At 36.3% G+C, this 26,284-nt stretch overlaps 1 protein-coding gene across 2 annotated transcripts; it reads left to right on the plus strand.

Moving 5' to 3' along the window:
* Positions 1-1,531: 1,531 nt before the first annotated feature.
* On the plus strand, positions 1,532-24,478 carry LOC778258 (DNA-directed RNA polymerase V subunit 1). 2 transcript variants are annotated; one of them, XM_026032228.2, is made up of 19 exons: positions 1,532-1,780; positions 2,616-2,716; positions 2,959-3,085; positions 3,331-3,446; positions 3,657-3,710; positions 5,831-5,995; positions 6,948-7,106; positions 7,198-7,353; positions 8,379-10,112; positions 10,208-10,383; positions 11,432-11,507; positions 11,624-11,748; positions 14,358-14,515; positions 16,164-16,438; positions 16,860-17,033; positions 17,151-17,291; positions 18,993-21,061; positions 21,728-21,842; positions 23,987-24,478. In XM_026032228.2, the coding sequence occupies exons 2-19, from the start codon at positions 2,633-2,635 to the stop codon at positions 24,215-24,217; spliced, it is 6,135 nt and encodes a 2,044-aa protein (XP_025888013.2). In that variant the 5' UTR covers positions 1,532-1,780; positions 2,616-2,632; the 3' UTR covers positions 24,218-24,478. The 2 variants fall into 2 exon arrangements, with proteins under 2 accessions (XP_025888013.2, XP_025888014.2); XM_026032229.2 differs by having other exon boundaries at positions 1,538-1,780; positions 2,622-2,716.
* Positions 24,479-26,284: the final 1,806 nt, after the last annotated feature.

Below are 26,284 nucleotides of genomic sequence, written 5' to 3' on the forward strand. Positions count from 1 at the left end.
AAAATTGCTTTGCATACAATTGAATCGAAGTAAAATGTTTGTATATTGTATAATTATAAGTGTATAGAAAGAAGATATATGTTATTCTCTCGCTTTATACAAAAATAGAAACACAATTTATACACTTTTGTTGTATAAAGCGAGAGAAAATTGTATTTTACTGCAATTGTATAATTCGTTGGCCTTTTTCGTTGCAATATTTGTATACAATTTACACTTGTATAATTGAATCGAAGTAAAGTGTTTGTAAATTGTATAATTAAGTGTATAGCAAGAAAATATATGTTTTCACATGTGTATATACAATTTTCTCTCGCTTTATACAAACTTCTATTTTGTACAAAGCGAGAGAGGCGAGCAGAGGAAGAGTGACGAGCGAAAATGGGAGAGTGACGAGCGAGAGTTTTGGGAGAGAGGCGACTAACAAACTTTGCCAAATATTTGCTACGGGACACAATTAAATCAAATAGTAATTACTCCATTTATTTTAAATTATCAGTTTGTTATTATATACAATTATGTTATTTTAAATTTAATATACTTTGCTTTACATAATCAATGGATCACAAATTTTATCCTCATTATTTTTTAAGGCAATGACATCTTTACACTTTTAGCTACCTACAATTAATACCACTCATTGTGCAACAATTTATAAACATTTTTCCTTTTCCATTTTATATTATATATCTTTTGGGTTCGTTCGTCAAGTTTTCTAACTAATATTATAATAAAATACAATTGAAATTGATAAATTACAAATCAATTTATATATTAGTTTTTAGCATGTGCCTTGATCGTGTATTTCGTGTAAATATAAACCTTGCATCAATTACGCGTATGATCAAAACATATTTAAATATTTTTTACTGTTAGCAAAATGATTCATATTTATTCTTGTATTAAAAAAACTCTAACGTGAAAAGACTGGATATCTAGCTTTACCTTTTCACAATTTAATATATTTATGTACCAAACATCTAGAGTAAAAACAATATCTTTATTTCTGATGATTAAAATTTCATTGAATAGAAATTTAACTAAATGACACAAATTGGATCATTTTTAACCATCGACTAATGCAACTTGACTGTTTTTTTAAAATATATTTCTCGATATATGTGTTTTAAAAAAATATTAATATAATTATTAGAAAGTAATGTATTTAACTATTAAATAACAATAAGAGCATTATTGAATCAAATTATTAGGGACTAAAATCTTTTATGGCCAAATTATTGACCATATGTGTATTTTAGCTATTAATCTAGGAACATTTTTATTCAATTTCATATAGTTTGAATACATTTTTAATGTTTTCTATAATTAATTTTAAATTTAATTTACTTACTTTATATAACATAAGGATCAAAATTAAAATTTATCAATAATCAAGGGACCACAAATTTTATTCTCATCATTTTTTTTACACAATGGCATCTTTACACTTCTAGCTATGTACAATTAATATAGCACATGGTACAACAATTTATACACATATTTCCTTTTATATATATATTTTTATAACGAAGGGGAAGGACAGAAATTTTATATTTTCTCTCCGTTCTTCTCTTTTTTCCCAATTTGTGAGCCCTCCAAATCACACTCAAAGTGCCACTCATTCTGCTGCAACATGCACTAAGAAGAAGCTGTCCTTTTGTAGCTACTGGGCACTGTAAAACCCTTTGAAATTTGTAGGCGAGACTTGAATGCAATTCAAGAAGTTCTCCCAACTTTTTCTGTGAGGAGAAAACAAGAAACACAGTGTGGTACAGATTTGGTAATACCTTTTTTTTTCTTCTTGTTTCGACGATTTATGTTGGTAATTTAAATGGCATTCATTTGTAGTGGTTCTTTTTGAGTTACCCATTTGTTTAAAAGGGATATTGACTGTTCATTTGCTTTATGTGTTGTTTTTGGGTGTATTAATTTGGGGTTTATTGACAGAAACCCTTGTTTCGAATTAACGTAGTTCTGTTTTGTGAGGTTTGCGGTTCTTGTAAACTAAAACTAGGGTTTGTGGGTGTGTTGTAGGGTTGATTCTTGGTGGGGTTTGCTTCTTGCATGTGTGTTCTGCTTAGAATCTGTTACTGTTTTCTTGTTTTTGAGTTTCACTTCCATGTTAGACTCTGTTCTAGTCGTACTTTTTGCTTGAATCATTCATACCTTGGTGGAAACTGTTTTTCTGCCAATTGTTTTTGATGTTTGGTTGGATATTAGCAGTAGAAGAGGTTTTTGTCAGTTATATTTTCTGTTCTTGACATTACTTTTGTCGTTCTTGACATCGTTATTTTCGCCGTTCTTGACATTGTTATTTTCGCCGTTCTTTGCATTGTTACTTTCGCCTTTCTTGACATTGTTATTTTCGCCATTCTTCACATTGTTATTTTCGCCATTCTTGACATTGTTATTTTTGCCGATAGGTTTTGGTGCATGTTAATCAATTTGTTAAGTTACAACACTTCTAAAAGATCAACTAAACACTGTATTGATGAATCTGATTTAAAATTGGCTTACATTGACTATTTTCCTTGTCTGGAAATGGCGGTCAGATTAGATTCTTGTTAAAGCTGCATTTCTGGGTCACCTAGTGATTTTTAAACTTCTCTTTTCAGCTGCAGTGTAGAAAAACATGGAGGAAAAAAGTCTGTCATCGAAAGTATCGGATGGGATTGTTAAACGTATCAAATTTGGTTTGGCTACACCACAGGAAATAGTGAGTACAAGTTTATGCAACTTTAGCATTTGTTTGTTACAAGGTTTTCGAGAAAAAGTAAACCAGGCTTTAGTTTGAAGACAAAGTAGTGTTTAGTCATTTTCTAAACTTTTCAAGTAATTCTACCAACTGTTCCTAGTTTAACTATGAACCAATTACCCTTACAATTAAGTTTCTGAGTTGACTACTGTTTTTGTACTATGTGTCAGTTATAAATTCTTTTCCTTTCTGGTGTCTGGCAGTGTAAATCCTCTATTAGCGATTGTCCGATTACCCATCCGAGCCTACTTTTAAATCCTTTCCTTGGTCTGCCTCTCGAAGCTGGCAGATGTGAATCCTGTGGTACTGCAGAGCCTGGCCAATGCGAAGGTACTAAGACATTTTCATCTATTTCACTTTTATTGTTTCTAATAGAGATAGGGGTAATGCTAAGCTGCTAGTGAAGTGTATAAACAAGAATAATCCCACTTATTGATATGTCATACGTATATCAATAGATCATTGAAGTTGAGAAGTTGACAGGGATTAAATACTGGCTTCATGCATTCTTGAAATTATATGCGAGTGTTGTGTTCTCTTCAGAAGGCTCAAGTAACCCGATTTGTCTAATTCAGGTCATTTTGGATACATTGAGTTGCCCATTCCTATTTATCACCCTGACCATGTCAGTGAGTTGAAAAAGATGTTAAGCCTGCTTTGCTTGAAGTGTTTAAAGATGAAAAACAGAAAGGTATTAGATCTCATTAATTTCTCCTTTTTAACATAATAAGTGAATTATTTTCGTTTTAAGATCAGTAAAATTGATGATTTTCATGGACTTGATTTTGGAAGGTGCTCTGTGCATGGTGTTTCTCTTGATTCCTGCATAGATGTAAAGTTATTCAAATTTGCTGCAAAAGCAATCTGTGCGATCTTCTAACCTTTTTGAAACAATACTCAGTTTCAGGTCAAGAATGCTGGTGTTCTTGAACGAATGTTGTCCTCATGTTGTGAGGTGAGCATCTAACAACCCATGTAATTGTTTTTATACTAATAAATAAAATATTGTGGTTGGGTATCAGCATTTATGTGCCTCCAAATTGTTCGGAGTTTCTTATTTGGTGTTAACACAGTTATTCTTTTTGGTATATTAAACAAGCAAGGTCAGGTTTTAATTTTTTCCTTGTCCGTATGATGATTTGCACGGTTCCCGCTTTATATGCATTTAACTCTTTCTATTTTTTTTTCCTATTGCAAATACTGAGACACCAACTAAAACTTGCAATTTAAAGCAATTTAATTGACGGGGATGTGATAGTAATTATTATATGAACTACATAGAGGTTTAATAAGACCCTTCATCACTTCTTTTGGAGAGTATCACTATTTTTTGTTCCCTCAAGCTAGTGTCCTTTTCTTTTGTACTTTATATAAATAGTGTGCATTTTTTTGTTAACAGTGAGGCCAGGCCAGCTTGTGTGCACCTCGACTTATAGTGTGTGATTTTACCCAACCCTTTTTACTTGTCCTCCTGTGTCTTAGTTAGTAATGCAAGTATTGTAGCCTCTGTATGAAACAGTGCCTTTTCTGTTTAAGATTGACTAAGGCCATGTTGATAGTGATGATTATTTTAGTTTTTTAAGCTCTTTGACTTCTTGTGGAAGAGTCTCTGTCCTTGAAATATATGTGTTGCGTTCTATAAAAGTTAATGAGTCACAGAAACAGTATGTGCAGAGTTGAGATTGCTGTATACATCTGTGTATATATTCACACATACACAAAAATATTCACATTCTATTGAAATATGAGATTGCGTATCTGAGTATGATCTAGTTCTTCACTTCTTTCAACGAGATAATGAAGTCATCTTATTGGGGGCTTAGAGTGGTGGTCCTTTTTCTGTCTTTCTATTAACAAAAATGAACGTTCGACCAAAAAGTTAATAGAAAAGAATGAAGTTTTGAGAAAGTGATCTTTCATCCTTAACTCCAGCCTTACTCACAGAAGGGGCTTGCAGGAAGGGTCAGTGTTATCAAAGGCGAAAAGCGCAAAAAAGCTCTAAGGTCAGTGGGGGCTTTAAACGCAAAGCGCAAACAAAGCGTGGACTTTAACGAAAAAAGGCGCAAAGGGAGAAAAGAATAAAATATATATGTTTAGTCCAAGACTAATAATTATAAACATGAATGACAAATTTATGACCAAAGAAATTTAAAAAAATTATGATAGAGTGAAATATCAATTATTTAGCTTCAATTTCTTCACAAGAGGCTCATTAGCAAGGAAATGCTTGCCTTGGAACCTTGATGACAACACTAAAGTGCACACAACACATTTCGAGCCTCGCTTTAGGGCTTAAGCGCGCTTAAAAGTGCGCCTTTGATAACATTGGGCAGGGTGAAAAAACCAAGTAGGGAGGAGGATTGTGCATAGTGCAGAAAGAAGATGAGGTGTCTTAACACTTCTAAATTTTCGTGATATATCATTTTTACTATCAATAGGCATCCTTTCATGCTGTCTTTTATAATTTGGTTATATTAGGTAGGTCAACAACAAGGACATACCCAGTAAAATATCGGAAGGTAGAGTGTACACAGACGTTATCCCTACCTCGTGGAGGTAGAGAGGTTGTTCCCGAAGGAGGTTATATTAAGTAGGTCAATGCCCTTAAATTGGAACGGCATATTTAAATCCGATAATTCAACAAGTGTAGGAGTATACATGTACTTGTGTTTTATGTGGTGAAACAATCACTATGTTTAGTTCATGACTTCTTGAAGGGATTTGCCTTCTTTTTGACATTCCTAAATATAGTAGACTGATAAAATGGCAATCTCTTCCACATTCACCTATTTCGTTGGGATATGTATTTTAACTGTTTATCTGAACAGTGTTGTATTACAACGACTGTTAAGAAAAGATTCCCTGTAGGAGCTAAAAGAAAAGGAGTTCATGGCTTGTTTCCTAGCCATAATCCTGAACTGAAAGATATTGAGCTCTTTATTTGACTATGAATGTTTTAAAGCTGGAGTCTTTTTAAATTTGTAGTAATTTTTCTTATTGCATTTATAACCAGAAGCTGAACTTTCTTCTTGAGTAATGTGATTTATGGGTTTGATATATTCTTATGTAATGTAGGATGTCTCACAAGTCTCGGTATATGAGGGCAAGACCTCAGATGGTGCTTCCTATTTGGAGTTGAAAGTACCAAAAAATGCTGCAAAGCTTCAAGAGTGGAACTTCTTGGAGAAATATGGCTACCGCTACGGTGACGGTTATTCTCGACCTTTGCTTCCTTCTGAGGTTAGTTTCTCAGTCTCTGTAGAATCTCTCCACAGCTTAAAAATAGGGTCTGAAGAAAAACTGCTTATAAATAGTTAAACTTTTGTAATGAGTTGAATTGAATTGGATCATAATGTCTTTGTTCTACTTGTTGAGTCGCTCATAAAAGTAAGTAGACATTTCTGGTGCCTCTTGATCTATTTCTAGTGGTTAATGTATTTGATTTTGGCTGTGTTTCCTATACTGCCCTTCTGATATCAAAGCTTCATGATTCCATCACTACTTAGACGTCCATGCGAATCCATTGCTTGTGAAGTCACAACTTTGGCATTTCCTGGCAAACTAAAATGATTGGCAGCTGGGAAAATTGTGACTGCATTACAAAAAGGTGATAACCCTTGCCCTTTCGTTCATGTCTCACGATTCTGACACTGAGACCTGGGTCAGAAGAGTATACTGATGCAGTCTCTATTATTTATAAATCTGACCTTCCCGACAATTGAACTCATTTTATAATCTCTATTCTTTAGGGGAACCAACAACGAAGGAAAAATGAACTGATAGTGATACTAATATTATGCTTGTTGATTTTTTTTTCTGTGGTAGTGCCTTTGACCCCCCCTAGAAGGAGGGTGTGAATGACTAGGTTGATTTCTCTTTCACTGGAAATCAGTATTTTCTGCTAGTGACAATGTTTAAGTTGGGATTTTATGAAATGTTAATCTTGTATAATGTATTTAAACTTTTGATGATATTGGTGATTTAATTTGTTGGATCATCCCCCTTAATTAATTTCTTCTCAGTTGTACCTATTTTTTATAAAACGTTCTGGAGTTCCCTTTCTGGTTCGTCAATCAGTAGTTTTCTTTGCGTTGATAATTTTTCGTTGCCAAAATTCAATTTTGTGTTTTGGCTAAAAGATATCTCAGTTCAATTTGCTTTCTCTTGTTCTCATTTTCACACACAATTTTAGGTTCTTGCCATTTTGAGAAGAATTCGTGAAGATACGAGAAAAAAGCTATCAGCTAAAGGCTATTTCCCACAGGAGGGATACATCCTGCAATACTTACCAGTACCTCCTAACTGTTTGTCTGTTCCTGATATATCTGATGGGAATAACATCATGTCTTCGGTAAGACACTTAAATTGAATCTTATGTATTATTGGCATACACTTGTCTATGTCAAGTTGCAAGTTTTCACAATTTCATGTGGCTTTTTCAGGATCACTCTATAACAATGCTCAGGAAGGTGCTGAGGCAGATTGACATAATTAAAAGTTCAAGATCTGGTACACCTAATTTTGAGGCTCATGAGGTGGAGGCAAACGATTTACAAGCAGCAGTTGTCCAGTATCTCCAATTTAGGGGGACAGGCAAGGTACTGAGTCTGCTTTTATTGCTAAAACTTGATTTGAACAATGATCAACTTTTGCCATGTGCTTGGAGTGGTTTGTGATTTTATTGTTTCAGTCTTTTAATATTATTTCCCTTCATATCATGGAAGTAGTTTGTAGCACTTGCAATTTCTAATAATTAATTACTGCACCACTTTGTGCTTTTGCATTGTCTCCTTGGCAAGACTAGTTTTGTTTTTTTGAATTTTCGACAATTTTCTGTTTCTTCTTTAATTCCTGAGTATATGTCAAGTGTCTGCACTTATGAGACTTGGCTAATTTACAGTTTTAAACAAACCGAAAGTCAATGACCCCATAGTTAAGGTAGTGACTTCGAACTGTTGTGTCTCATAGTTGAAGAAAGCATAGATCCTTCTGTTTCTGTTTTTATTTTTTGTAGTTTATTGAGTGTTTATTTGATTTAGCTAGGGAGTCTTTTTATTACCAAGCAATTTAAGAAATAGCTCGTCTGCTCAAATAAGTTCCTCATTATACTGCACTCCCAAAATTGTTGGTTCCATATTAACATAGAAGGAAATGTGGAGAGAAGATGAAGATGGTTGGTCACCCTACACTGCACAGTGCATTCTAACAGTCTTGCTGAGGTTGATATCAATTGCCTTGCCTATTCAGAGAGGCTGATAGGAGGCTTTTTAAAAAAAATTGGGCGGGTGGGTGGGGGGTGGGGGAACAGTGATAGATTCATTCACTGCTTCAAATAAATGGCCGTGATCTTGTTTTGTTGTGGAGAACAGGAATGTAGCTTTTGTGATTTCATCTGTTACTGAAGAAAAGGGGAATGTCCTAGGAAGTACCTAATCTAGGATGAAAAATCTACTGTCTGAAAGTGTGTTTTTCTGCAAATCAGGTAATGTAGGATAACAGAGAATTTCTGGGTTTGAGTTGAAACTTTAGTTCTCTGATATTATTTCATTAATAATTAATGTTCTTCCACTGATACTTCTGTATCCATGCAATGAAGATGGTCTCATTGTCTTTTTCATTCTAGGCATCCCGTGATGTTGATAAACGTTTTGGAATACACAAGGAAGCAGCTGATACCACCACTAAAGCCTGGCTAGAGAAGATGAAGACCTTGTTTATCAGAAAGGGGTCTGGTTTCTCATCTCGAAGCGTCATAACTGGTGACCCATACAAAGGGGTGGGTGAGATCGGTTTGCCATGTGAAATTGCTCAGAAAATCACTTTTGAGGAGAGAGTAAGTCAGCACAATATGGCATATTTACAGAAATTGGTGGATGAAAAGCTTTGTTTAACCTATAAAGACGGGTCAAGTACTTATTCTTTGAGAGAAGGGTCAAAGGGGCATACATTTCTACGACCTGGGCAAATAGTGCATAGGAGGATAATGGACGGTGATACTGTTTTCATTAACAGGCCACCCACAACACATAAGCACTCCCTCCAAGCCTTATCAGTGTATGTCCATGATGATCATACTGTGAAGATCAACCCACTTATGTGCGGCCCCCTTAGCGCTGATTTTGATGGGGACTGCATTCATTTGTTTTACCCTCAGTCCCTTTCTGCCAAAGCAGAGGTTTTGGAGCTTTTTGCTGTTGGGAAACAGTTGCTGAGTTCTCACACCGGTAACTTCAATTTGCAGCTTGCCACCGACTCATTACTGTCGTTGAAGTTAATGTTCTCACATTACTTCTTTGATAAAGCAGCTGCCCAACAGTTAGCAATGTTTCTTCCGATGGCCTTACCTGATTCTGCTGTAGTAGATGTTCGTAAATCTGGTGCCATGTGGACGACCTTGCAGATCTTGGGGGCTGCTTTACCGGATGGCTTTGATAGTTGTGGGGAGACTCACACAATTGGGAAAAGTCAGTTCCTTGGAATAGATTACCACAGAGACTTGATTTCGTCAATTCTGAATGATGTTATCACATCTATCTATTTTATGAAGGGTCCGAATGATGTATTGAAGTTCTTTAATTCTTTACAGCCTCTTTTAATGGAAAATTTGTGCACAGAAGGTTTTAGTATTAGTCTCCGAGATTTCTACATGACAAAGGCTGTTAGGGATGGTATCCAGGAAAGAATTCAGTGCATGTCGAAGTTGCTACATCATTTGCGGTCATCCTATAATGAATCCGTAGAAGTACAATTGGAGCATCACTTGCGTAATGAGAAACTTCCAGTTATTGACTTTGTGCTCAAGTCGTCTGGCATGGGTGTTCTAATTGATTCCAAGAGTGAATCTGCCTTTAATAAGGTGGTTCAGCAAATTGGTTTCTTAGGCCTGCAAATATCAGACAGGGGCAAATTTTACACAAAGACACTGGTGCATGACATGGCTCAACTGTTCCAGAAGAAGTATCCTTCTGTTGGTACTAACCCTTCCGAGGAATTTGGGTTGGTTAGAAGTTGTCTGTTCTACGGGTTGGACCCTTACCAGGGGATGATTCATTCGATCTCCAGTAGAGAAGTGATTGTCCGCTCAACCAGGGGATTAACAGAACCTGGGACATTGTTCAAGAATTTGATGGCCATTCTCCGCGATGTAGTCATTTGTTATGACGGGACTGTTAGGAACGTTTCCAGCAACTCAATTATTCAGTTCGAATATGGGTCTAGCGGTGGGTCAAATTTACCAAGTGAATTTTGTGCTGGTGATCCAGTTGGAGTGTTGGCTGCTACTGCTATGTCCAATCCTGCATACAAGGCAGTTCTGGATTCATCTCCAAGCAGTAATTCCTCCTGGGAGATGATGAAGGTAGTGTTTCGAAACAAGTTTTTTGTCTGACACTTAGTTCTGACCAGCTATGCACTCATCTAACTGTTTTCCACAATCCCTTTTTCTTATTTCAGGAGATACTGCTTTGTGGAGTGAGCTTCAAGAATGATGTTTCTGACCGTCGAGTAATCCTTTATCTGAATGATTGTGGATGCCGTAGAGGGTACTGCAGAGAAAAAGCGGCATACGTTGTCAAGAATCATTTGAGTAAAGTATGTCTTAAGGATGCTGCAGACGAGTTCTTGATAGAGTAAGTATGCTATTCTTTCAATTTTTCTGCTGCCACTTTCTTGTCTACTAAAGTGTGTGCACCTCCTGCTATCCTGTAATGTGAGCATACTATGACCAGATAGTCATCAACGTAGTTACTGCATCAAACATATTTTGCTTGGTCTAATGGAATCGGATTGCCTGTTCACAAGTTATTTCATTAGACTGCCGTAGCAATTCGCTTGGTTCTGAAAATTGTCAGTCGAACTTTTGCTGCAATTCTCTGAGGCCTGCAATTGCCTTTTGTTATTTTTAGATTTTAGAAGTCCATTTTGTTATGCTGCCCAAGTGGTATTTCTGGAACTACTTTCAGAACAGAGTTTTTTTTTCTTCCAAATCTTTTAAATTTGGGATAAAGTAACAAATGTTGTTGATTAAACTGGGAAAGTCGGAGTATAAGATTTATCCACAAAGTAGAAATGTGTCATAGAAAACATGAGTATCTGCTCATAGAACCCATTGTTTCTACTTACCGAAATATCGAAGGTGCTTTAAAATTATGAAAGACCAAAAAAGTTCCTCTAATACGAACAAGACTTTTTCACTCCCTGAAGGCGAAGGGAGTTGAATCAGCTACCAGAAGGTGGAGACACTCTTCAGAATTTGAATGACGATTACTGTTATTTTTTGAGTATTTATTCTTCTCATGATAAAGATCTGGCCAGTTCTTCCCAGATGTATCAGACATGAAAAACTTATATATTCTGTTCATAAACTATCAAGTACTTTAGTTCCATTATTGTAATTTTGACTTTGTTGTTTTTTTTCCCTTCAATTTAATAGCACCACCTATTGCACATATTGTTCATTCCTTTCCATTATAAAGATGCTAAAACATTTACTTCTCAAGTGTCATGCTAAACCTATTGATTGTTGCTCAAATTTGGAATTGAAGTTTGCATTGTTATATCTCAGTTCAGATTTTACATATCCATAAACTGTGTGATACAGTAGCCAACTCTGTGAGAGGAAAAATGAAAATAATCTAATTAGCTTTAGTTGGTGATCTTATTGCTTCTGTCTTGTAGATACGCAGGCCGACAAGCAGGATATGAGAATTCTGAAACAGGGACAGGCCTCATTGGTCATATTCGTCTCAACCAGGTTTTATCTATTTTTCAAACTTATAAGCTTTGGAGTAATTCTTTTGTGAACTTTTGTGTCACTGATACTGGGTAGTTGTCGTATTGTGTCATTGATACTTCTGCTTGGGTTGACAGGGGCAGCTGGAAAATTTGGGAATCAGTGTTCTTGAGGTTCATGAAAGATGCCAAGAAAATATCAGTTCATTCCAGAAGAAAAAAAAAATTGGCAATCTTTTCAAGAGAATAGTTTTGTCAGTGAGGTGAAACACTATCTTTCACTTGTTGCTTTGATATCACTTAGCTTGCTATTTCATCAATCAGTATGTTCAAAATTTGAAGTTAATTTAGCAATCACAACCACCAGATTCTGAATGCGCCATATGGTTAAGTAGACAGTTTAATTTTAATGAGAGTACGTAAATATTGTTGTGTGTATGCATCTCTAGAGGAGGGAATCTTAGAAGCTCTTTATTTGTGTTAGCACTGCAGATCCCACATCTGTGAAACTGTAAACATGACACACCTTTTTTTCAAGTCATCCTACTTACCTGGATTTGACTCTTATCAATTTAGAGAAGAGGCTAGCGGGATGGCAAAAAATGATCTTGTCCAGAAGAGGAAAGAAAGTGTTAATTAAGAGTACTCTTTCTAGCATACCCACATCTTCCTTGTATCTGTTTCTGTCTCCAGCCATTGTTACAATAAAATTTGGGACTCCAAAGAAACTTTCTGTGAGATTCCACTAGGGATGGGAGGGTTTCACTAGGTGCTTTGGAGACTTACGATTTCAAAGTGTTGGGGTGGTCTTGGGGTTAAAGATCCAAGAAATAAGGCTTTATCTGGAAAGTGGTTTTGGAAATTTGGGTCCGAGGTACGTACACTTTGGAGAGCGGTGATAGCGGAAAAATATGGGGTTTTAGAAGGGGAATGGAGGACTAAAGTTATCATTATCTTTTTGGGTTTGTATTATGGAAGAATTTATCAGACGGATGGGAAAATTTTAGAAGCGATTTATGTTTTAAGGGATTAGATTAGTCTTTGGGCAAATAAGTGGTGTGGGTAGAACGAGTTGACGGAAGTCTTCCCTAATTTTTATCGTGTGTCCGTCCAGAGAGTTAATGGTCTAACCAATTTGCTAGTTCACGAGGAGATTATTCACCAGAACTCAGGACTTAAGTTTCTGAAGGAATCTTCAAGGTTGGGAGATAAGAATTTCACAATTTGGTTTAGTTATTGTATGGGTTAGTTACACTGAACAAATCTTCGCATGCACGGGGATGGGGGAGAGTGGAGATGGGTTATTCAATGTTAACTCTTATTATAAGAGGCTAGTAGTACGAGAGGAATTTACTTCCCCCCGACACCATTTGGATTCCTAGAGCACCGAGGAAGGTGCGCATTTTTATTTGGATGGTAGCAAGGGGTGCAATCTTAACAATGGAAAAATTTAGGATGAGGAGGATCAACTACGTTAGTTGGTGCTTTATGTGCAAAATGTAGACTATCTCTGTTGCACTTCAAGGTGGCTAATTAGTTATGGAGGGTGGAGATGTTTGGGATGCAATGGGTCATGCCAGACACAGTTAAGGAGGCATTGCAAAGTTGGTCTCATAGGACGGGAAAGAGAATCCCAAGGGCATGTAGAGTTGCCCCTTTAACAATCATGTGGGTCATTTGGAAAGCGCATATTAGGAGGGCGTTTGAAGGGCTCGAACAAGATTTTGTAAAAATGCAAAGTAGTGTTTTGTCTCTGGTTGCTTTTTGGTGTTTTTACGAGTTCCTTATTTGTTAGAGGATTGGATCTCTTTTGTTGAGAACCATATTTTGATGTAGGTTCTCTTCTTTTGGTATACTGCTTGTATTTACCTTAACAAAAAACAGGTAGGGGATGGGAGGAGAGTAGAATTCTGGGACATAGGTGGTGCAGGTACAATACCTTTAGAAATACATTCCCATACCTACACAAAATTTCAAGCCAAAATGATATGACAGCCCATCAAACCTTAAGGTCTCAAAGTTGAGAAGAAGCTTTAATAGGTATCTACAAGATTGGAAGGTGACACTTCAATATTTGATTGACTTGCTTCATCCGTATAGCATACTGCAGGATCTCCATGATATATGGGTGCTGTTTGTGTATGAAGATTGGGAGTTGTTTGTAGAAAACCACCTCTTTTTGTAGTTTTCTACCTTTTGCTATACTAGTATATGGTCTCTTCTTGCCCATTTATTATTAACATCTTATTACGTTATCAAGAAATATTTTAAAGGTGTAGTAGTCCACACCTATGTCAAGCAATCAACTGTGCCTCATTCCAAAATTTGTCAGCTTCGGCTATATTAATCTTTATATGCAGTCTGCTCTCTTCGGATCTATTTCATTTCATATCTATTTCTATATGTTAGGTAGATGGTGGCTATCCGTGGACTTGGGACTAAATTCATGTATTTACATGTCCTAGAAGACGATTTATCTATGATGTGTTAGTATAAATCAATAACTAAACTCGAGCCCAATAATGTTAGCATATGGCTAAATGAATCTTCTGAAACCATTTTTTTCTTTTAGGTTATTGTAGTACAAGTCATTTCAATATTACTTTGCCTCTAATTTATTCGGCAAAATTAGTGATTCTCTAAAACTAGAGGTTCTCTAGATCTCATGCTTATTGCCTATAATTTTGACTAAAAAGGCGATTCTTTCATTGAATGAACCATTGAAAGATAAATTGACATCTATCTAGTATCCCTTGCATGTTAGTTTGAACCATCTGTATGAACCACATCCTAAGGATGCCTAATTATTATTTTCTGTGGAAAATAAATCTTATTGCACATTTACATTATTGTGAATTTTTGTTTTATGCAGTGAATTTTGTTCGTTTTGCCACAATTCTGGAAGTAAGTGTCTGAATGCACCATGTTTGAGGTTCTCTTGGCCAGATGCGAGTGACGATCACTTGGAGAGGGTTTCTCATATTCTTGCTGATATGATATGTCCAATATTGTTGGATACAGTTATCAAAGGTAGTTTTGTCCCTCTATAGTTGAGTGTGTTTGTGGTCATTTGTACGGTTACAATATTAAGAGTGTGATTGTGGCCATCTTGAGTTAAATCCTTCTCATTTACATCTACTGTACTGTTAAATTTTCTCCTTAAATTGGGATTGTGGTAGAAAGACAAAGGAGGAGGTTGATAGTATATGTCGAATTTCTACTTTGAGCTTGTAGTTAATTGAGTATGTCCCTCTTCTAAGTCTCCCCTATCTTTCATTGCTGTTTGATAAACACAGTTTTGCTGAAAGTTCTCTGGTCAGGTCTCTAGATTTTGGAGTAATATAAACACAGTTTTGCTGAAAGTTCTCTGGTCAGGTCTCTAGATTTTGGAGTAATAATTTGCCTGCTTTGTGGTTTGATTTGGCATCATAAGGATGGCGTTAACCATGACTCAGATAATTGAATAATGACCTGAAGGAGCTCCCTTTCTTTTATTGAGTCACGTTATTTGATTTTGCTGTATCAAATTTACACTAATTTGGATTGAAAGAGCACTCTTATGGGAGAGAAGTGGCTAGGACTGTGTTTTTGATGTTTTGTTTCTGAAGGAACCTCTAAAATTTCCACGTCTCAAGAGCGTAGTTGATGTCCCAAACGCATGCTAAAGCAGAAGCTCTGTCATGCTACTTTAGCATTCGAAACATTGGAAAATGGTGTTGGTGTGAAAAAGAGTCAAGTGTTCGAGGGATGTTGCAGTGCTTAGTTGGGTTTCTGAGTTTGTAAAAGACACGGAGAGGTTGAAGAAAGGAAAAGTAATGCTGGAACTACTAAAAACTCTATCATGACCTCTATATCATTTGCAAGTTATACCCAAAAAACAGTAAAATAATACATCTGAACTTGCTGCTAATTACAGAGTCAGTTGCTCTAATTTCTTGTATTCTTTTCCTTCTAGATGACCCACCAGAGTGCTGGATTAATTGAGTTCCATGTTTTCAGCCTTGCCTTTCCTATTCCTTTTAAGCTCCAGCTTTGCAGCAGTTCCATTGTTTGACTTTGGCATCATCCAATTAATTCCCACTGTTCATACATTCTGAGAAAGAAGATTACACTTATGAGCCTCCCTTTTTGTTTGTCCTTGATCTGAACTTACGTTCCAAATCTTTTCTATTGAGTGCTGAAACTTGAAAGGTCTAGAAGCTGGTCTATCAGTTAAAATGAAAAACGGATGGCTTCTGTATCATGAAAAGAAGGTGAATGTTATTGATTTTAAAGGTTTCTCTTTTGAATGGTTTAGTGTTTAGGGTTTAGGGTTTTAAATATCCAAGATGGATAAGCAGAAAAATATGGTAGTTAAGAACTGCTAACAAGTGTTTTAACAGTTAGTACCGTCTGAGAATTAAGATTACGCTAATAAGCTTCCCATTTTCTCTATCCTTGCCAAGGTCAAAAGGTTGATGGTTGTTTTGTCATAAATAAGGTAAAACGTTTTGAAGAGATTCTCTATTCTTGTTGGTCTCATCTTAGGGTGTCAAAGTATATAGATTCAAGTACTATAATTTTTCTGTTATGGCTTCTTGGGACAACTGAAGTTTGCGAAGAATTGTAAGAACGTTATACTGCACTTTTTCTTGGAAATGAATATTTGATACTAATATAGTACACTCGTAACATACAGGTGATCCAAGGGTTTCAAGTGCAAATATAGCATGGATTTCTCCTGACACAATGTCTTGGATTAGGAGCCCTTCCAAGAGTCAAAGAGGTGAATTAGCTCTGGATATTGTTCTCGAGAAAGAAGCTGTTAAGCAAAGGGGAGATGCTTGGAGGATTCTCATGGATTCTTGTCTTCCTGTCATCCATCTGATAGACACTACGCGCTCCATCCCATATGCAATAAAGCAAGTCCAAGAACTGATTGGAATTTCTTGTGCTTTTGAGCAAGCTGTTAAGGTACCATTAAATGCCTTGACTTTCTTTCTTTAGCGTGGTAATGCTCTGTGGGACACACTCCAAAACATTGTTATGAACAAACATCCCGGCCTTCTCAGCATCGCCTCTCTTGAATACTGAATGTATCTGTGAAGCCTTTTACTGAAACTTGGAGGTTGAAATACATCTTTCCACGAGACATAAGATTTCAAATAGTAATTGTAAATGAGTAAATTTGGTCTATCCATATATCTGCAGATCTTCCTGAGATTACTATGGTGATTGATTCAGCTGCGTTCTTTTCCTTAATCATCTTGATGACCAACTTTTTCTACCTAGTGTGTACTTGACAACCTTATATGTGCAAAGCAAGAAATATTACCCAAAGGAGTTCCTTTTAGTTCGTAATCTCAAAATACTTACAATATGGTTTCTTTTGCAGCGCCTATCAACGTCAGTTACAATGGTCACAAAGGGTGTTCTCAAAGACCACCTAGTTCTATTGGCTAATAGCATGACATGCGCAGGAAATCTGGTTGGTTTCAATGCTGGTGGAATAAAAGCATTATCTCGATCATTAAATGTGCAGATACCATTTACAGAAGCAACTCTATTTGTAAGCCACATAAATTTTCTTCTGTTCTGTACAACACTTCATTTTGACAACTCCTCCTGTGAGCTATTCTTTTTAATCAGAGTCCTATTTGTTTATTTATTTTTTTATCTTTCTTAGACCCCAAGAAAATGCTTTGAGAGGGCTGCTGAAAAGTGCCATGTCGATTCTTTGTCAAGCATCGTGGCTTCTTGCTCCTGGGGAAAGCATGTGGCAGTTGGTACGGGATCTCGATTTGAAGTCCTCTTGAACACAAGAAATGTATGTGTTCCTTTAAATATCTACTTGGTATTGTCTTTAAAATAAAAGAAAATATTTAGTTGGTATTGGAGTGCGGTATATTGATTTTTGATTTGATCGTGTCATGCCATTGGCCGATAACTGCTTTTAACATACAACAATTTCTCTATTTATGTCTTGTTCATTCATTAATTGGCCAACAGAGTTCAATCAAATTACAAATCATTGCATGCTCAAAATAATTTTGTAGCTGTGTGACATCACTTCTCTGTCATGATTGCTCTATTGTGTTAGCATGTTATGTTTTGGAGCACCTGTTTTCCACTTCTTCAGTAATAGCCTATTTTCCTTTTCTATCAGTCCCAAAATGGTGCCCACTTCTAAGTTGTAACTTTTAAAGTCGCGAGGGACCCAATTTTACTAGTTTCAATACATGTACTCCTGAGCCGGTCAAACTAGCACAAACGTAATGGAGAAAGTATCTAGCTAGAGATTATAAGTTCCAACATTTATGTCTTTTCTTTTAGGATAATAAATTAAGCTTTGATGTTACAGCCCTCTACTATGGTCCTTTTGAGATAGTATGTGAGAATCAAAATTGTGATCAAAGGATGCAGAAAAGTGTTCTGTTGACCTTCCTTTTAATGATTAGCTTGTCTAAATGTGTTCATGTGACTGTATAAATTAAAATTCAAAATTACCAATGTATTATGTATCACAAGTGTAACCTGTGCACGTTTATCCATACATGTATGATAACAAATTATTGACTAAAAAGGTCTATATTTCCTTAAACTTCATGCCAAAGAAAGAAATCAGATTTTCTAGATAGTGAGATCTTAGGTTTAAACTTGGATGTATTTTTCTTGTTTCTTTTTTTTTTTTTTTGAAAATAGGGATTTATGTGCCTCAAACACCTGGAGGGTTCTGATACTGTTATGTGAGCTCTGTCATTGGCTAAGTTTGCTTCCTGCGGCAGCATATTGCAGTAGACTTGAAAGTTGCTTCTTGTCTCCTTGAAGTGGAGGCAAACACGTTCTGTCTAATACCAAAAGTAAAGTAGACACTTCAATGATCAATAAAAATATAATGACTTAAGTTTATCGTATAATCGTATGCATGTACAAATGCTAAAAAAGTGTCATGCATGCAAACGCTGCATAAGAAGTTTACTTTCTCATGTCTAGACAATTTGTGGAATAAGATATTGCTTGAAACAGGTAATCTTCATTGAATTAGTTGACTCTTCTATACAGATTATGATGCAATTTTAAAACTGAAAAACTATGATTAAATCAGGAAAGAAATACCATGTTATAATCCGGAAAAATTAACCGGAATACTGTAAAATTTTGAGCAAGGTCATTGCACTTTTTTGGTAGACCATGACTCCATGAGCAATTATGTTGAAATTGAAATTATAATTGCTTGATCCTCTATGGTCATTAGACACAAATTTGTGTTTCAAGCAGGTTGACAACATTTTACTTAGTTGGAAGTTCTGTAGAATGACTTTCTTGACCTTTACCATTAAGTTGAACTTTGAACCAGCTACAACTAGCATGTGTGTTTTCTTCTATCGCATCCTTCCTACTTTAATGGTCTAGTGCACTTAAGTTATTTTGTCTGATAAGCAACTGAATATTTATTCGTTGTAGTTGCATATTTTCTTGGTTGAGAGTCTAGACTGAAACTAACATGTGAAAGTCTTTTCTGTGCAAGGTTGAATGGAATATACCAGATACACGTGATGTTTATAGCTTCCTACACTTGGTGAGGAACACCTCTGCTCAAGAAGTTGAAGGTACCAGTTGTCTTGGTGCAGAAATTGATGAACTAGAGGAAGATGAAGATATGGGATTGTACCTGTCTCCCAATCGGGACTCTGGTTCTGAAATGCCCACTTTTGAAGATAGAGCTGAATTTGATTATAATGAGAACTTAGATGAAGGAAAGCCAAGTGGCTCTGCATGGGAGAAGGCCTCATCTGGGAGTGTCAAATCTGGTGGTAGCTGGGACATGGCTGGCAAAACCCAAAATGGCGCTGAAGAGGGTGTCAATCAGTCAGATTCCTGGTCTGCTTGGGGTAAAAAGGTTGATGGAAGTAATACTCAGCAATCTGGGGTTACAGAGCAGTCAGAATCATGGGGGAAAAAGGGGGAAACAGATGGTGGTTCTTCTTGGGGGAAAAAGGGGGAAACAGATGTTGGTTCTTCTTGGGGGAAAAAGGGGGAAACAGATGGAGGTTCTTCTTGGGGGAAAAAGGCAGAAACAGATGGTGGTTCTTCTTGGGGAAAAAAAGGGGAAACAGATGGTGGTTCTTCTTGGGGGAAAAAGGCGGAAATGGATGGTGGTTCTTCTTGGGGGAAAAAGGCAGAAACAGATGGTGGTTCTTCTTGGGGGAAAAAGGCAGAAACAGATGCTGGTTCTTCTTGGGGAAAAAAAGGGGAAACAGATGGTGGTTCTTCTTGGGGAAAAAAAGGGGAAACAGATGGTGGTTCTTCTTGGGGGGAAAAGCCGGAAACAGATGGTGGTTCTTCTTGGGGGAAAAAGGCGGAAACAGATGGTGGTTCTTCTTGGGGGAAAAAGGCGGAAACAGATGGTGGTTCTTCTTGGGGGAAAAAGGTGGATAAAGATGGTGGTTCTTCTTTGGGGAAAAAGGTGGACAAAGATGGTGCTTCTTGGGGGAAAAAGGTTGAAAGTGAGAATTTCCCTCAACTATCTGGGAAAGAAGAGCAGTCAGGATCTTGGTCCTCATGGGGGAAACAGGTGGAAAAAGATGGTGGGTCTTCTTGGGGGAAAAAGGTTGATGAACCTGAGAAAAATCTGCACCAGTCTGGGAATGGAGAGCAGTCAGGTTTTGTATCCTCATGGGGGAAGGTGGAAAAAGATGGTGGGTCTTGGGGTAAAAAGATTGAGAGTCACCAATCTGGGAAGGGAGAGGAGTCAGGATCTTTATCTTCATGGGGAAAAAAAGTGGAAACAGATGGTGGTTCTTCTTGGGGGAAAAAGGTGGATAAAGACTCTAGTTCATGGGGGAAAAAGGTGGATAAAGATGGTGGTTCTTGGGGGAAAAAGATTGAAACTGAGAATACCCCTCAACTATCTGGGAAAGAAGAGCAGTCAGGATCTTTGTCCTCATGGGGGAAAAAGGTGGAAAAAGATGGTGGGTCTTCTTGGGGGAAAAAGGTTGATGAACCTGAGAATAACAGGCAGCAATCTGGGAGTGGAGAGCAGTCAGGATCTTGGTCCTCATGGGGGAAGAAGGTGGAAAAAGATGGTGGTTCTTGGGATGAGCCCAAACAGTTAAATTCTGAGTCGTCTTGGGGAAAAGCTCCTAATGGTGGTGGATTAGGTTCAGCGACTGCTGAAGGCAATAAAAGACTTGACCAGTCAGTTAATGATTGGAGCTCTAGTGTAAGTAGAGATGGGCAGTTAAATGAACCAACACATGATGACTCTACAAAAAATGGTGGTTGGAATTCTTCAAACGTTGGTGGTTGGAACTCTCAGAAGGTTGGCGTTGAAGAGAGCGATAAGACACCTCAATGGGGTCAGCGCAGACGTAATGCAAAAGGAGATTTTAAGGAAAATTCGCGAGGTTGGGGCTCTGCTAGTGGTGGAGAGTGGAAGAACAACCGGCCTGCAAGATCAGCTGATGACTCCAATAGAGGTGGACATTTTACAGCAACAAGGCAAAAGATTGATCTTTTCACAGCAGAGGAACAAGAAATAATTTCAGATGTTGATCCTATCATGCTGAAAGTCAGAAAGATAATGCATGGGACAGTGTAAGTATTATGCTTCACTGAATTTACTGTATACATATTTGGTGATACGGCCACATGAAGAAAAAATTAATTCCAGCAGAGAAATTGAGTCTTGTTTCCTGCTTAATACTTTCTGCTTAGAACTGTCTGCTACATGAGTTATAATTTGTTTGTGGTATTCTTTTCTGTCTGCAAATGTTTTGCCCGCATTATTTGTTCTGGGTTAGTCTCCTCAGTGTTGGTCCTCGTTAGGGTCAAGTTTTGGGATTACAGAAAAAAAGAGGTTTACAGATGTTTTGTATAGATAGAGAGTATGGAAAAGAGAGGTGGTGGTATGAGCAAAAGGTCGTTCGAAAGGGGATTAGTTATATAGTCTAGTGAGATAGAAAAGGTGAAAGTCACGGATAAAGAGAAAAGATCAATTTCCTTTCCATCCTAAAGTGGGGCAAATCAGATAGAATTAGACCTCTTGTATGGAACTTTTGTTAATGCCGAAAAAGATGTAGCATTACAAATAGACTAGGCACATATTCAAGTTTTCACAAAATTGGTGTCCATTACTTCCCTGCCAATCAATAATGAAAAACTAGTAGTACTCCTTTTCCTTCCGCTCATCTCTGTTCTGGTTAGATGGTCTTTTTTCTCCCAACGGCGATAACATTTTCTGGTTTTATTTTCTTTATGAAGGAACAATGATGGTGACCCCTTATCTGCTGATGACCAGTCATATATTATCGACACGGTTCTCAATTACCATCCGGATAAAGCTGTCAAGATGGGAGCTGGTCTTGATTATATTACGGTAAGTGGCACTATTTTTTAAAACAATAAAATTATAGTATTTTATAGTGCCTTCAAGATATTTTGTTACTCTTGACCATATTCTACCCAGATTGTTAGTACAAGGTTTTGAACAATTTTCTTCACTTGTTAAAATTCTATAATTGTATAGCAAAGTGTGGACTCAAATATGTCAGGAAAGGGATTGTGTGAGCATATGATATAATTGTTTTCTGTACAGCTTTCTTCAAGTTGTACATTAGTATTGATACCAGTGGTTGTCAGCTCATTGCCTCATCATATTCCAATTGATCGTATGAGCATTTGTAATATGAATGAATGTTTCAGCCAAGTGAATAATGCAACGTCAGTATATTTGCTCATGTTTGCAGAATTTGCTGCTTTCAGTGCTGGAAGTTGTACCAATTGGTCTGAAGAGACCGAAAACCTTGTGTTAGCTATGCGTTTAGAATTAAGTTTTTTCCTTGTTGCCATTAGACTTGAGCTTTTGTTTAGTTAGTACTTGCTTGAGTTCTGTTATTCAGTGATGTTCTACTTATCCAATTTGAGTCTCCTCACTCCCATTATTGGAGAACTTCTCTTGAAGGATTCAAATTCATGGAAGTAACTCATTTAATCAATCTATACAACTTTTAGTTGTCAAAGTTGTATCAGTCAGAGTGTGGAAGGCACCAAGTAGTTCATAAAAAGCTATGTTCAGAGAACTAGTAAAACAAACAATATAGGGGATGTAGAAAAGACGGCCTTGGATGCTGAACTTGTTTTATTTAGTCTTCAAGTGAATGCCCACCTTCCTTTTTCTATACTCGTTCTCAAAGTAATGCCCAATCTCATAAATACAAATCAACAGATAACAATCTAGCACAAAATACATTGGAACCCACTTTCTCATGTTCTCATCCAACTTTTATGTCTTTCACAGTTCTCTCACCTAATTCTAAGTTCTTACATTTTCACCTAAATTCGTTCCTCTTGAAATGGATGGGGTACTTTTTATAATTTTGGTGTTGGTGGGAGTTGCAAGTAGGTCCTACATGAAACTGAATTTTCTATCTTATCTCATAGATATCTTCCGAGTTTTTGAGGAAGACACTGATTTTTTTTTATATATCATTAGTACAAAGGCAATGCTAAATGCCGTACGTACAAACCCATAAAAAGAAAAAGAAGCGGCATAACTTTTTAATCTTCTGAAAAGAACTGTAGCTGTCCTCAATACATTTTGAATTTCTATCCTTCCATATGGTACACCGTATGCAAGCAGGAACTTCCTACTTTCCATGTTTTGTTTGACATGATGCTGCCCAGACTATTCCAACAGCTCCCTAGTTGATCTTGGCATTGTCCATTTAATTCCTTTCATGTTTAGAAAAAGCTTGCACAGGTGATGACTGATTCCACTATGCAAAAAAAAGATACGAATGTTGTTCTCTGACTCCTTCCTACATCTTGAGCATAAAAATAATAAGGTGTATCACTGGTAGGGGTTGAATCTATGCCTTCTGCTTAGGAAACAGACACTCGCTCCATCCACTGAGCTACATGTGGTTTGTTAGAGATCTTCTGAGTTTTCCCATCCAAACCGGTGAAAAAGGAATCATCATAATTTAGGAACTTCAAACCGTTAGGTCTGATATGCAAAGTCAATGAGCATATTTTGCATCTTAGGGCATTATTCTGTTGTATTCTTTTCTAAGAACTATTGCATGTGTGTGTGCCCATAGTACACATTATGTTCATCGTGGATCTACTCTAGCCCAAGTTCCTCCTCCCAGTATGAATCTTCTTTTCCGGAGGACTATTCTCATTCGCTAAAGAAATGATTTTTGTCATTGTGTTCAGATTTGGATGGTAACTTCTTTTGCTTCTTCCTTTTACTCTCCAGGTCAAATGCACTGGTCCCTACTTGCCCAGTGCTCCACTGCTATGTCATTTGCTTCTAATGCACAGTATATTCCATTGAAATTTCAGTGGAAAGTGTTTAATCACATTATTTTCTGCATTCTATGTGAACTTTATTTTTAATCTTGTTGCTAGCATGATCTTAGTTGCGCTTTTATCTTACACGTGTCAAAGTTACTTTGAGCATTTTATGACTTTTTAAGTTTCAGTTTCGATGACCTAAGATTAAATCTGTGTAAACAGGTCAGTAAACATACGAACTTCCAGGATACTAGATGCTTCTACGTCGTCTCTACTGATGGTGCCAAGCAAGATTTCTCCACCCGGAAATGTCTGGAGAACTTTGTCAGATCAAAATATCCTGATAAGGCTGAGACTTTCAATGAAAAGTACTTCAAGAAGCCGCCTCCACCTCGTGTCCCTAAGATTGCTTCTCCACCTAAGATTGCTTCTCCAGCACCATCAGTTGATTGATCTTCTTCTCCTTAGTTTGGATAGTTGTATAGTTAACTTGGCCGCCTTGTGTTAACTTTTGGTAAAACAAAATGTGCATGTTGACAATTTGACAGTTAAGAAAGGTTCTTGTGTATATAGTTTAGTCCTTTAACTTATACTAGAATTTTCAACAAAGTCCCTTTCAAGGCTGTTTTGGCAACTGAGGCTTAGCCCAGAAGAACCTTTGTAATCCACCACTACTGGCATTGATGATGATTGATATCTTCTTCTTTTTCTCTATTTTGTTACTATTTCCATTTCTCTGTCTTATTGTTTGCTTATTTTACTTTGGTTAGTTGATTTCAGTGTAGAAAGAATATCTCTAGGCATTTACCTTTCCCAGCTCTCAGAGATGGACACAAAATATCTAGTGAATACCTCAATTCATTATTATGAGTATAATACATATAACACCAACATAATCCTAACCCCAACTTTTTATCATCTCTTCAGGAAAAAAAAACATAAACCTCTGAATTTTTTGTACTCTTTTAAGTATTTTAGTTACTCTCTTGAGTAATTTGATGTGTGTTGTCATTTGTTTATCAGGTCGTACCTTTTAATTGTGGACATTTGCCTCAATAGGTCTTAAAATCTAAGGGGTTCTTTATGTGGTTGATGCGTATAACTATTTTATATAATTAACTTGATAGTCCGAATGAAATTTTTACATAATTTACAAATTCTTTGATCGAAATAGGGCTAAATTCATCTAAATTAAAATATTTTAATAAAGGGCAACTTTCACATGTAGCAAATAAAAAATTCATATTTGTATGCTATAGCAAAGTTTGCATAATTGCGCTCCATAGCAAACATAGAAACTGTATAATTCGCTATACATATACAATTGTATAATTCGCTGGCCTATTTGACTGCAATTGTATAATTCGCTATCCTATTTTCTACGATTGTATAATGTACAATTGTATAATTCGCTGCCTATTTCGCTGCAATATTTTTATAAAATTTGCTTTGCATACAGTTGAATCGAATTAAAAAGTATGTATACTGCATAATTATAAGTGTATAGCAAGAAGATATATGTTTTTCTCTCGCTCTACACAAAAACAAAAACACAATATATACACTTCTGTTGTATAAAGCTAGAGAAAATTGTATTTCACTGCAATTGTATAATTCGTTGGCCTTTTTCTCTGCAATATTTGAAGTAAAATGTTTGTAAATTGTATAATTAAGTGTATAACACGAAGATATATATTTTTGCATGTGTATATACAATTTTCTCTCGCTTTATACAAAACAGAAACAGAATTTATACACTTCTGTGTATAAAGCGAGAGAGGCGAGCGAGAATGGAGAGTGGCGAGCGCGATTTTTGGGAGAGAGACGCCTGACAAACTTTAGTTAACGTTTGCTATGGAGCACAATTAAATCAAACTCTAGCTACTCCATTTATTTTACGTTATTAGCTTGCTATTATATACAATTTTCTTTTTAATAAATATGTTTATAATGTTCAACGAAAAAAGCAGAGGTTTTGACCAAACTAAGCCATTACATAAAGTCATTCACCAAAATAATATGTTTTTCTAAAATTTTACAAAACTAGTATAAACGTATTCAACAGTAACGTTTTAGGATATATTTTATTTTTTAAAAGTTGATGGCGTCAGATTGATATACGTTACTCACACTAACATTTTACTTCTAAAACGTTACTCATAGTAACGTTTTAGGAGTAAAACGTTACTGAAAATAGCGTTTTAGGAGTAAAACGTTACTTACAGTAACGTATATCAACCTAATGCTGTTAGTTTTTAAAAAATAAAATATATCCTAAAACGTTACCGTGAAATACGTTTATACTAATTTTGTAAAATTTTAGAAAAATGTATTACTTTGGTAAATTGTTTTATATAATGGCTTAGACAAACTTTAGTTAACGTTTGCTACGAAGCACAATTAAATTAAATCCTAGCTACTCCATTTATTTTAGGTTATTAATTTGCTATTATATACAATTTTCTTTTTCATAAATATGTTTATAATGTTCAACGAGAAAAGCATGTGGGCCGCCATATA

This window comes from Solanum lycopersicum, chromosome 1 (genome assembly GCF_036512215.1).
Source record: "Solanum lycopersicum chromosome 1, SLM_r2.1".
Classification (NCBI taxonomy): Eukaryota; Viridiplantae; Streptophyta; class Magnoliopsida; order Solanales; family Solanaceae; genus Solanum; species Solanum lycopersicum.

Bases quoted from the DNA above. Each gene is read 5' to 3' on its own strand.
- LOC778258 (XM_026032228.2), top strand. From the start codon at position 2,633: ATGGAGGAAAAAAGTCTGTCATCGAAAGTATCGGATGGGATTGTTAAA. The intron at 3,086-3,330 runs GTACTAAGACAT...TGTCTAATTCAG, and splicing joins AGAGCCTGGCCAATGCGAAG to GTCATTTTGGATACATTGAG. The intron at 3,447-3,656 runs GTATTAGATCTC...AACAATACTCAG, and splicing joins TAAAGATGAAAAACAGAAAG to TTTCAGGTCAAGAATGCTGG.